The 12,523-nt window shown below is 38.3% G+C and overlaps 2 protein-coding genes across 2 annotated transcripts in view; one reads left to right on the forward strand and one right to left on the reverse strand.

Moving 5' to 3' along the window:
• Positions 1-12,523, forward strand: part of LOC137040042 (CD48 antigen-like) — a 117,821-nt gene that overhangs the window by 71,247 nt on the left and 34,051 nt on the right. The gene's annotated exons all lie outside the window — the stretch shown is intronic.
• Positions 1,710-12,210, reverse strand: LOC137040716 (uncharacterized). The gene is made up of 7 exons (XM_067416488.1): positions 9,329-12,210; positions 8,366-8,651; positions 7,400-7,735; positions 6,680-6,997; positions 6,223-6,564; positions 3,749-3,879; positions 1,710-3,255 (listed from the first exon to the last, which is right to left on the reverse strand). Exons 1-7 carry the CDS (start codon positions 9,350-9,352, stop codon positions 3,238-3,240), a joined length of 1,455 nt encoding a protein of 484 aa, XP_067272589.1. The 5' UTR covers positions 9,353-12,210; the 3' UTR covers positions 1,710-3,237.

Genomic DNA, 12,523 nt, shown 5'->3' on the forward strand with positions numbered 1-12,523 from the left:
ACATATTTATACTTGAATTATATCGTCGTATTTTTGTCTTTGAAGGTGTACATGTGGGAAGTGCAGTTGTGCACGTGTGTGTGTGTGTGTGTGTGTGTTTACGCGTGGTTTGTGTAGACAATTGTAACGTTATTAAGCGGACTGGTTTTGCACGGCAGGCTAGTGTTTACATAGAAAGACACGGAATAGTAGCGCATTTGAATGAAGAAGCGTGCTTATTTAGTTCAACATATTTCCCCCCTCTTTGTGTATTGTTGTTTGGAGTGCTTTTACAATACACAAACATAAAGTTACACATATAGTGGCCAGCTAAACAAATGTACACGCACTACACATCGCATGCTCCATTGATCAATTAACTATACGTGATCATGTTTGGGCTACTTGATGAGCATAGGCAAAAACACAGACATTTGAAGCAGTCTCACTCACCGCCTGCGGTTCTAACGTTGGGACCTTTATCGTTGGGACTGCTCCATCCTTCAGCATTAGGCGATCGGAAAATCCGGCGTTGAGCTGGGCCTTGTTTATGAAAACAGTCGGCACCGAAATGCAGCGAACAGATATAAACATTCGCGCAACTCAGTTGCTGATCCGGAAAAGCAAATTCCATCCACTGTTGCCTTAACGCGGGGTTTTTGGGCAATCTGTACAGGACTGTCTTGGTCTGGCAACCAAAAACGCACTTTTTTGGTGACATTGTTATGTGCACATCACCTGTCCAGCAGCCTACAAGCCAGCGCGTTGATGGGCGTAGCCTGTTACTTTCTCTCTCTCCCTCTCTCTCTCTCACGCGCTTCCGGTAGAATTGTCCGTAAGGCCCATACAAGGAAATTCCGCCCCCATTAACGTCAAAGGGGACGCATGATCGCAAAAAACTTGCCGAAACTTATGACTAACCGGAAGTAGTATTTTTGACAAAGAAATACTCCCATCAAACGTCCACCTTAACTTTTGAAACTTTGTCTATGTTTAGTATGGGATTCCAAGTCTTTAACAGTGTAAAAAGATCAGTATGCATGAAACAGCATTTCACCCCCCCTTTAAAAAGTCCAGGCTAACGTTAATCCTTGTAACGTTAGCTGTTTTTGAAGTCCATAAAAAATGCCGCTGTCCACCAAGTAACGTGCTCCACACGACTCCGATGGGTTAATAGAGCCTTCGAATCGATGCGTTTGTGTAAGAAAAATATCCATATTTAAAACTTTATAAAGGAAACCTGCCTTGAAGTCTTCCATCTCTGTTACTGCACTCCTGACATGTTAGGGGTGTGTGATGCCTCTAAAATCCAAACACACCTCGTTGATCAAGTGTTTAGTGAAATCACACATCTCTCTAGGTCAGACCCTCAGTCACTCCTCAGAGAAATACACACTTTAGAAAACAAGAAACATTAAGCAAAATCATAACTGGAAAGAATCATTATAATAATATAGGAAGATACATATTGATTAAGGTTTTGATTATGAAGTTAATTAGGATATAAATGTATAAAGGTATATGGAAGCGGCAGTGGATTTCAGAATTCCCCTTTCAAGCTAATGTAGTTTTTGCTGCTGTTTTATAAACTGAACATCCATAATCAAACACTGATCAGATTACTGCAATATAAATTCTTTCCAAAGAGCCTGACGCCCCCCAGCTGTACCCTGTAAGACACTTCAAAAGATTGATTGCTTTCTTACACTCTTTCCACCATTCTCTGAGCGTGATTTTTAAAAGTAAGTTTAATATCAAACCACACATACTGTAAAAATATAAAAACGGAACATTTTCTGTCAGTACATTATCCAGTAATACGGAAGTTTTCGTTAACCCTTAAAACACAAACTAATGCAATGTGTAATTCAAAATACAGGTAAAACACCTGTAAAAAAAAAAAACAATACGGAAAATTCCTTCATATTTATACAGTACATTGTGCCCTATTTTTATGGACTTTTTTTTCCATTGCAAGATAAGCCCTTGACTTATCTTTTAAGATCTATTGTAGGTTCTACCCTTTTCTAAGAAAAAAATGATTTTTCCACTGACATGTGGAGCCCCCATTTAAATGAACATTTTCCCACCTGACTAATTGCTGTTTGCATCCTTTCTGTAAATATTAAGGTCCCTTAAAAAGGGGGAGGCACATACACAAACTGTTGTAATTCCTACACCGTTCACCCGATTTGGATGTAAATACCCTCAAATTAAAGCTAAACGTTTTAGTTTAATTTCAAATCCATTGTGGTGGTGTTTATATAGCCAAAAAGATTAGAATTGTGTCGATGTCCCAATATTTATGGACTATATATATATCCAATATTTATGGACTATATATATATCCAATATTTATGGACCTGACTAATATATATATAAGATGCTAATATTTTTATTTATACAGTAATACACTATGACATTTTGCTGCAACAGAGATTTTGCATTACACTGAATGCATATGCACCGAGTCATATATAATCCATATGAATTTTAAAATTTTAAGTTTAATACAAATTTTTGATTGAATTTAGGCTTTTATTCACATAAAAATATTTTTTTATGAGTTTTTTCAAATGCAGGCATGTAGCCCTTTTTATTTCTTAAACTATCAGCTCTATCGTGTGCCTTTTGCTTTCTATTATAGCCTTAAGATCCTTTTGGGTGAACTATCCCTTTAATAAATCATTTAATTTTCGAGCTTATTAAGAGGGTGTTTTCTGATGAAGGTGAATGATTGTGTTAGTGGTTAAACTATAAACATTAACATATTGATGATGCCAGTGTTCTCTAGGAACAGCAACAATAAAACACTATCAGTATCAGTAGAGCAGATGCTCCGTATGTGAGTAATATAATGCCCGTCTGGTTGAGGTAATCATGGAAACACAATCAGTTCCATAAGATACAAGAGGATGTAAACAGATGAACAAAATAACTACGTCAAACTAGATCAGCATACAGTGCAAATGACCAGAAACTGTATTGTATTGTATTGTATTATATTCGGGATGGGAATTATCCCTGAAGGTACTGTAGTATTGAATTAGTTTATATTAACAACTGGGAGTTGGTTTGAATTGTCTGTGTTGGAGTCAGATATTTGTATTGAGAATTTCCACAACGGTCTCTTTCAATGCAAGTATCAAAATGATATAAATAATGTTACATTGCTCTATTAGCAGCCTCGGCCTGAGTCTAACTGAAGGACGTGTCCTCCTCCTCAAAGGAATGTCATTCAGATCAGGTGGCGAGTTATCACAAGTTATCATCCTCCTGTAAGAAAACACAGATTGACAGAAGGTAAATGTAACACAAACACAAAGATACTAGAGACTTTCCCTAAAGTTTCCTTAAATATTTAACTGCATCAAACTTTCATCTGTACTACAGAAACATACATTTGAAATACTGTGATTTCAATATCACATTTGAAATGCTAAAACTGTTGTAATGGTGTTTTATAATGAGATGCTTGCTCTCTGAACAAGAATGAACACTGTTTATTTTATTAGGTTATTAGTGGTGCTGTTTGTTTTAACAGTCTCACCGGTGAATATCTGCTTCTGTAGTGTTAAAAAAAGATTTTCACATTAATGCTATGATCATAATTATAAACAAATGTGAACTGCATTTATGCTACACTCCTAATTATAATTATATAATAAATAATAATATAAAAATGTATTCATACCACTGTTCTTTTGAAGTCTATTTTGCACAGTTAATCTCATATTTTTTGTTAAATCGGTCATAATGTAATACTCACATTCTGTGCTGTTGTTGGTGTATGTCTCCTGGGGTGATGATAGTAAATCCCAGCAGCAGCTCCAGCAGCAGCAAACACCAGCAGAACACCAACAACTATTCCTGCTACAGCCCCTGCAGACAGACCTGAACCTGGAACAGATGAAGACAGACAGACAGACAGACAGACAGACAGACAGACAATATTACCAGACATCCATCCTGTATTTAACAATAATTTTGACTGAGATTCACACTTCATCACTTCAGTCATCATTAATTGAACTGCAACAGTAGCTAAAGCAGCATCACAGCACTGTCTATATGCAAACTTTCTGCTTTAATTGGAATGAACTCATACTTGACTGATGAATCCGAAAGTAGTGTCAACATGAATAAAGTGATCGGGTTGATGTGTGCGTTTATGACATGTTCACACTGTCAGTCCAAATCCAATTTTTGTGCATATTGGATTTAGCAAAAGTGAACTGCAACAACAACAAAAAACACATGAAATGCTTTACCACAAATCTGTTTCAAGCTACATTCATATGTGGTCTGAAATCCTATTCAAATCACATTTCTGGAAATTTAGAATCAGACTGTCGTTTATGAGAATTTCTAAAGTCACATAAAATGTAAACATCAGACACTGTTATAGGAAACATGCTGAAAGTCACTGAAGAAACACGGTTGTGTTTTTGCAAAGCGGCGGTGTAAAAGAACAACATCTGTATATACCCTGCTATGCTGCGATTGTTTTTGCTGTTTTTGGCTTACCAACTCAATGTCATTCCCTTAGAAACCAATGCAGATATCCCAGAAAACGAAAGAGCTGCATGGACACACAAATCGGATCTGAACAGTCTTCCAGTCGATTAAGGCTTACATGAAGGTTTTTCAGTCTGAAGCCCCTTTCACACTGCGATTCCGGCAAATACACGGATAATGCGACCCGGCATTTGTTCCCGGGCCGCTAGATTTGGTCCATTCACACTGCCAGTGAAATACCGTAATATGTGCGCTTTCACACACAACCCGTAACGGTCCCGGGTCGAGTTGACACGTGACATCCGGATGTGACGTATAATGGCGAGCGATCTCAGCTTCAGCGCGGATAGTAAGGAGCTCCGTGGTCTCGACTTGTGTCCCGTTTGCGCTCATTTCAGCTTGTTTAATTTTAGTTTCTTTTGTATACGAACACTCTCTGCGTTTAAAACACAGACGAGCTCTTCTGGCACTGCAGGACTGTATTATTGAAAAAACAAGCTCTACGAGTCGCACGATAACTACGTACACGTTGCGGCATTAGTTTCGGCTTTTGTTCACACAGCGCTCGTTCCGGGTCGAATCCCGCAATGTTACTCGGTCCCCGACCCGGGTCGAATTCGGTAATCAATCCCGGGACGTGGGTGCTTTCACACAGAAGGCGACCCGGCAATGTTCCGGGAATATTGCGGGTTCGACGTGCAGTGTGAAAGGGGCTTGATTGAGCCGTCAATCTGATTATAAATGGATTATTTGGTTGCATGTGTAAGGGTGGATCGGCTACAGTGGTCTTGACTACAGGGTTGCCAAACGAAAGAAATGTTATCAGCAAGATGGTAAAAAACTGTACATTTCTCGTCTAAAAACACCCATTGCAACTTATACCAACGACGGAAATAAGCGCATTTACAATAGCAAAATATGTGGGAGAGCGTTGCTTTAATGTGACTATATTGTATTGCAATAGGTTAATTCAAAGTCAATACCAAACCAAAACTAGTTAGCAAATCATTTATAACTGAAAGATTTTAATGACAAAATCCGGTTATGGTTACACTTAAAATAGTTACAAAATAGATGAGATGATAAAACTTATACTATTAATCGTACCCAGCATGTATAGAATGTTACCAGAAAATGAGAGAGAGAGAGAGAGAGAGAGAGAGAGAGAGAGAGAGAGAGAGAGAGAGAGAGAGAGAGAGAGAGAGAGAGAGAGAGAGAGAGAGAGAGAGAGAGAGAGAGAGAGAGAGAGAGAGAGAGAGAGAGAGAGAGATAGCGAGAACAACGAGCGAGAGCGAGCAACAGTTGCAATCTTCTTTTATCTATCCCTTGGCCATGTGACTGAAACCCTGAGACATTCAAACCATTTGGCCAACAGGGCCTCAACATCTCTTTGTCTTTAGGAATCCCAAATGGCCCCACTGATAAGAGAGAGGGGGGTGGAAAACAGTAAAAAAAATGTCTTTGTTCAAAGTCAAATATCAAATATCTTGGATTATTTTGGATTCTTACACATGTAAACCAACAGGAAACAGCAGTGCACACTGGGAAAATGTCTAATATTATGTATTTTGCATGTTAATTACATTAGTCAAAGCGTTATCAAGTCAAAGCTCCTTTTGTTAAACAGTCCACTACCCAACACTTATTGGGTCTATCTACAATATATAGCATTTTTTTTTAATTCCTCAAAGGAAAATGCATTAAATAACTGAATTATATACTCACCAGTGACAGAAACACTGAATCTCTTCCCTCTGGTGATGCTGACGCTGCTGTTGATGATCATCATCTGTAGTTTATATTCTCCAGCGTCTGTGTTTGTGGTGTGTGTGATGGTCAGAGCTCCAGTCTGATGATCCAGCTTCAGTCTGTCTCTGAATCTCTCTTTACACTGATCATCTGCACAGATCTGACTCTGATCTCCAGTGATTTCAGCGATGAGAACGTCATTAAAATACCACATCACTGAATCATTTGTGTTTTTCATTACACCAGGATCTAAAGTGACAGATTCTCCCTCCATCACTGACTTTCTCTTCACTTCATCTCGTTCAGCAGCAGAAACATCTGAAACACAAACCAACAGTTTTAATAAATAGTTTTGAATGTCACTGCTATAAACAAATGAATAATTATATATTTTAGGCATATTTAACATGCTTTAAAATATTAAATTACTCACCAACATTAAAGATTTTTTTAATAATTCTTCTCCTGATGAACTGTAGTTTATATTCTCCAGGGTCTGTGTTTGTGGTGTGTGTGATGGTCAGAGCTCCAGTCTGATGATCCAGCTTCAGTCTGTCTCTGAATCTCTCTTTACACTGATCATCTGCACAGATCTGACTCTGATCTCCAGTGATTTCAGCGATGAGAACGTCATTAAAATACCACATCATTGAATCATTTGTGTTTTTCATTACACCAGGATCAAAAGTGACAGATTCTCCCTCCATCACCGACTTTCTCTTCACTTCATCTCGATCAGCAGCAGAAACGCCTGAAACACAAACCAACAGATGATGGAGGATCTTTTACTAAAGAAAAAATCCTTATTTGATATCAAATCCTTATTTAAACAGATAATAACAGAAGTTGATGATAGACAGCATGATTATACCTGACATCTCCATTTGAACTCAACTGAAGCTTCCTGTGAACGCTAATATAGTTATCATCAAGGGCTTTATAGTTCTTGTCTGAATGGGTCTTTAGTTTTATATCATAAGCTGTTTAATGATGTAAAGTGAGATAATTCTATAAACTACACTTGCTAAGCAAGTTTGTAAAGATGTAAACTGTATGTCAATGAATATACAAGAAAATATCACTGTAAAAAATATATTAACATAATGTGTCTTAAACATATTTAAACTGAATTTAAACATTAATTCTGACTCACCACTGACAAAAACATTCAAGATTCTGTCACTGCCGTCGACGCTTCTGATGGTCTTCAGTTCATAAACACAAGAGTCTTCAGTTCTGATGTTCATGATGGTCAGAGATCCAGTCTGATGATCCAGCTTCAGTCTGTCTCTGAATCTCTCAGTGCCTTTATTACACTGAACATCTGTACAGATATAACTGAAGTCTCCACTGATTTGAGCAATACGTGTGTCATTACAATACCATTTAATAACTTCCTGTTGGTTTGTTTTAACACCAGTGTATAAAGTGACTGAATCTCCCTCCTCCATTGAGACTGACACTCTATCCGAACCAACACCAGACGCTCCTGAAGAAAGACAAACCAAACAACAAGCAGCATTAAAAGGGCCCTAAAAAATGCATGTCAGTAAGCATGGCAGGCACAATAAGACTGTATGGAGCTCATTGAAAAATATAATTGCACAAACCCCTTTTTTATTTGTCGATCAGATGCGTGTGAAAGTTGTGCTCATTACTATAGCAACCAGCCCCCCAACCCCCACATACACACATCTACAGCCCAATATTTTACATTTGTGTGATCAAATATGAACTTCTTTCTGCTTCTTCTCCTGTGTTTAGATCCAGAGATTCTGTACTAGTAGATGTGTAATAGCGCCCCCTACCGTATAACAGTGAAAACACGGATATGCCAAAAATGCAGTCACTGTAGAATTGACTAGCTACTGGTCGAAATAGCGACTGCAATCCAAATTACACATATTGGAGATCGTCGTTTACCCTGGCCCCGCCACCTCCTCCTTCACTTGACGCTTACGCAGGTTGCCAGCTTGACGCAAAAGGAGCGCGATTGACAATGAAAGCCACCCTGAAAGTTGATGAGTTGATTTATCCACATTTTAATAATCTCTAAAAAGAGATTTTTAGATGGATGCCGAGGCTTTTTTTAGGTCAGGTAGAATCTGTGACCACTGACCCAGTTTGTTTGCTGGCTTCCATGGCTGCAGTATGCTGTGTTTTCTGCCATCTGGCAATCTGTGGTGTTGAAATACTATTGGGTAAACTGGCATTATGTGCATTATGACAGACCAAAACAAAAACAGACATTCCGACATGTAGCTTTGTCTTTCAGAGAAACAAATTGTGAACTTAGCATGTTTCCTAAATATCTGCAAACACATTATGGTATTTTTGTGTTTTAGTAAAGTAAAAAAAAACTTACATACAGCACCTTTAAAGTAAATTCCTGCAAGTGCACTAGCCTAAACAAAAATTCAGATACTCCGAATTAGGAACATGTCTTATTTCTTTATTAATCAATATTTTCAAACAATGTAAGTTTATAAAACAGTGTGTAAAACTATTTAAGTATTTAATTGGCTAACTTACTCAATCAAAAGAATAAACACATCTACAAGCAAGTAGGCTTTACGTTGAATACATAATTGTACTTTATGTAACTTAGGCCTAACGTTAACTCGATAAAAAGATTGAGTGCAAGTATAGGCCAAATATACTTAGACTTTTCTGTTAGGCTTTACATAAGTGCAAATTTTAAGTATATAAAATATATTTCTGAAAAGTATATAGGCTACAAAGTAGACTGAAAATATTATTTCTTATTTTTAGTTTAAAAGACGCTACAGACATAAGCGTAAATCACGGGGAGGGGGTCCCCCTAAAAATATAATTTAAAACCACATTGTGTATTATAAATAATATAACGGTGAATATAGTTTAAATAGTTGTGTAAGTAGTAAAACAAAAACGCAATGGGGCAAACAAAATGGGTTTTAAATTTAAAAACATTTTAAGTCCCACTCTTTCCTCAGTGGTTTTGGTCCACTGCTCACCTCATACGCACACACACAAGTCCGGTGGAAGAGGACAAAGTTCTTCAGTAGCTGAGTAAAGCTTGTAACAAACCAAAAGGTCTTACCGTTCTCGAATAAAAACCAGACATCCAAGAGAAAATTAAAGAAACACTTCATTGGCGAAGCAGTTCTTTCCCCTATTTCAAGAGAAAGTGACAGGAGCTTCCCAACCGAAGGAGGTCTATGACACCGCGGTCAAATCCGCGCGCGTTTAAAATATACGGTCAAGCCAGTCAGTTTTTTAATATGTGCGTGTAATCGAGCACTTACGGTATGGGTGCTGGAAGCAGTCAAAATAAGTAAGCTATTGAAATAGTAAGCTAGAAGTTAACTTGTAATACAGAGTACCAAAGAGAACGTGATCTAGTAGTGCACTTAAGGTTTACCACAGTATACTTAAATGTATACTTTTATATATTAAAGTGCCAATTTAGTCCTAAGCAGTATTAAAATAGTACACTTTTACAAGTTTATTACTAGTATACATTGATATTAGTATACTTACTACATAAAATATGCTTAATGTGATTATTTGGCAGCTTTTAATAGCTGGCTTGTTCAGAAGTTGTTAACCAGCAGCCAATGCAGGGGTTTGCAAATAATATCAGCTGAACATTAGAGAGGGAGAGAGATCACTACCACAGACAGAACAAGAAAAACTGCCCACCGATCATCACATAACACAAACATGATTTAGAGACACACAGATTCCAGCCATCATATGTTTTTAATAATATTTAACATAAACACAAAGATTTCTCAAGTTCATATTGTTTCAGAAAAGAAAATGGGATTTAAGCGGGTTTTAGTGTTGTAGTCAAGACCACCTAAACAGTCTGAGAAATGTCTTATTATAAGTTTTACATCACATCACATTAATAATGTTGAGGGGGGGAGGGGGTTGAAACACTCAGTTTCAGTCAATCTTGAGTACCTATAGAGTAGTATTGCATCCTTCAGATCTCCGAAAAGTCTTTAGTTTTATTATATTTATAAAAGAAATATGGGCTGTACCGAATCTTTCCGGAAAAAAACGAGCACCTGGAGGCGTATCGTGTGGGCGGAGCTAAAGAATGACGATCGCGAACAAAGCGGTGACGTCCTCAAGTGTGGAGAAACCTATGGCTATCGATCTCAGCTAATACAGATATGATCCAGAATCAAATCTGAGGCTGAAATAAATTGAACAGGAGAAACGGCAACAGCAGGACGTCCATCTCTGTGGTATGTACTGTATTTAGTGGCCTGTCAACATTTGTCTTTACTCGCAGTTTATGAGGACATGATTCGGTTTATGGACTATTGTATGCGACTAAAACTTAGCAGTAGCAAGCAAAACGGTTTGCACGTCAGACTAGTGTAACGTTATACATAGAACAACAATGGAGTAACCGTTAGCGCATTTGAATGACGAAGCACGCGATCGTGTCGTTTACTGGTGTTTACTCATGCGACGATAGCCAACAGCACAGACATTTGAAGCAGTTTTACTCACCGGCTGCTTCCAAAGCAGGACCGAACCTTTATCGTTGGGACCGCTCCGTCAAAAACACACTTCTTTGGTATGATTTGGTGAAGTCCTGTGACAGCAGTGACGTGGAAATCCACTTTGAGACGCAACTGAAGCAATGTTGTGAAGTTTCCTGTCATTTCTGCGTTCAAATCAGTTCAAATGCAGCGCTGCCTTCCCAGAATGCTGTGCTGAAGCGTTGAAGTCGCTCGACGTCACCCATAGGAATAAAGTGAAGCGCGGCGCATCATAAGTGTTCACGGACGACTGGATCTGCAGCTGAGAGAGTGTTTATGGGCGTGCATTTCCTCTCTCGCTCTAGTTACGCGCGCGCGCACCCTTCCGGGAGAAGAGCCCGTACGGCCCATACAAGGCCCTTCCGCTCTATTAACGTCAAGCCGACCCATACTCGAAAAAAACTCTCAGAAACTTGTGAGAAACCGGAAGGAGTATTTTTGACACAGAAATACTCCATCAAACGTCTAACATTAGTTTTTGAAACTTGGTCTATGTTTAGGATGGGAATCCAAGTCTTTAACAGTGTAAAAAGCTCAGTATGCATGAAACAGCATTTCACCCCCCCTTTAACAAATAAAATACACTGGCAATTTGGGGATATCCTCACAGTTGTGGTCTTGAGATAAAATCCAGAGTCCTCTTAGTCTGAGACAGAGATAAGACCTTCAAAAAAGGGTCTTGGGACCGGTCTCGAGTACTACAACATAGTTCAAGAGACTTTTCCCCCTAGCTGATGCTTAAGTAAGGAGTACAGGAAGGAAAATGTCCAAACATATTCTGCCCATAGCACAAAAAGTACAATATCCGTCTTACTAAAACATCTTACTGATGTGTGGTAAATAAATATTTGGCACAGGCTTTTCTGAAGAGTTTACATTATATATTAACTTTGACATAAAATATTTACATTAAATAAATAAATCATGATACTTCCCATTGAGTCTTTTTGCATATGAATGAGCACCAGACAAAAGACAAATTCTGAAAAAGGAACAAGGGAAGTCTTCAAACAGTGAGCTACAAATCAGCAAAATACAATAATATATCCATGAGTTTAAAAAAGAAATCAAATTGGACACGCAGCTGAACAAAGAGAGACACAAGACGGAAAAATACATGGACAACACGACAGGTCTTCATCTCGTCACGCCAACAGATAAAATGAAAGAACTAATCAGCACATCATAAAATGAAACGGATGTTTGTTCACAACTTCAGGCAAGCCTTAAAGCAGCACTAGGTAACTTTTCAACCATCATAATATATTTTCAAGACTCTTGTGATGATACATCGACTTACAATAGGTTGAATGACATGTCTGCCATAGCCTGATGGGGTCTGTATCGTTTTTAATCGTAATTTTAAACTTCGGGTTTCGGGTAGTAACCTGAGAACAAAAAGAACTACAAAATTCGACTGCTTTACGGCATATACTTCACTTACACCAACACCCACACTTCCTTACATTCAGACATGTGAGCCCAACTATTGTTTTTGTCGGATGTTGTAGTCATGTCTAAAGCAGCACAGAAAAATAAGAAAGCAAAGGTTTTGTTGGAGGAAAGCAATAAGAGGAAACGAAAAAGTGATGGGATTAAAGGCAGGACGAGGATCAACATGTGACCAGCGTTTGCTCGTCGGCGTGAGCTGAAGGAGGCGTGCCCGACCGATGCTGTCCTGCTTGTTATGGTGATTACCTACCACTCAAACATTGAACTGAAGTATCATATAG

Source organism: Pseudorasbora parva, chromosome 14, assembly GCF_024679245.1.
Source record: "Pseudorasbora parva isolate DD20220531a chromosome 14, ASM2467924v1, whole genome shotgun sequence".
Taxonomy (NCBI): Eukaryota; Metazoa; Chordata; class Actinopteri; order Cypriniformes; family Gobionidae; genus Pseudorasbora; species Pseudorasbora parva.

Coding starts and splice junctions, on each gene's coding strand:
- LOC137040716 (XM_067416488.1), bottom strand. CDS start 9,352: ATGTCTGGTTTTTATTCGAGAACG. Junction 6,998..7,399: donor CTTGAATGTTTTTGTCAGTG/GTGAGTCAGAAT, acceptor TTTGTGTTTCAG/GCGTTTCTGCTGCTGATCGA. Junction 3,880..6,222: donor ATTCAGTGTTTCTGTCACTG/GTGAGTATATAA, acceptor CATCTGTTCCAG/GTTCAGGTCTGTCTGCAGGG.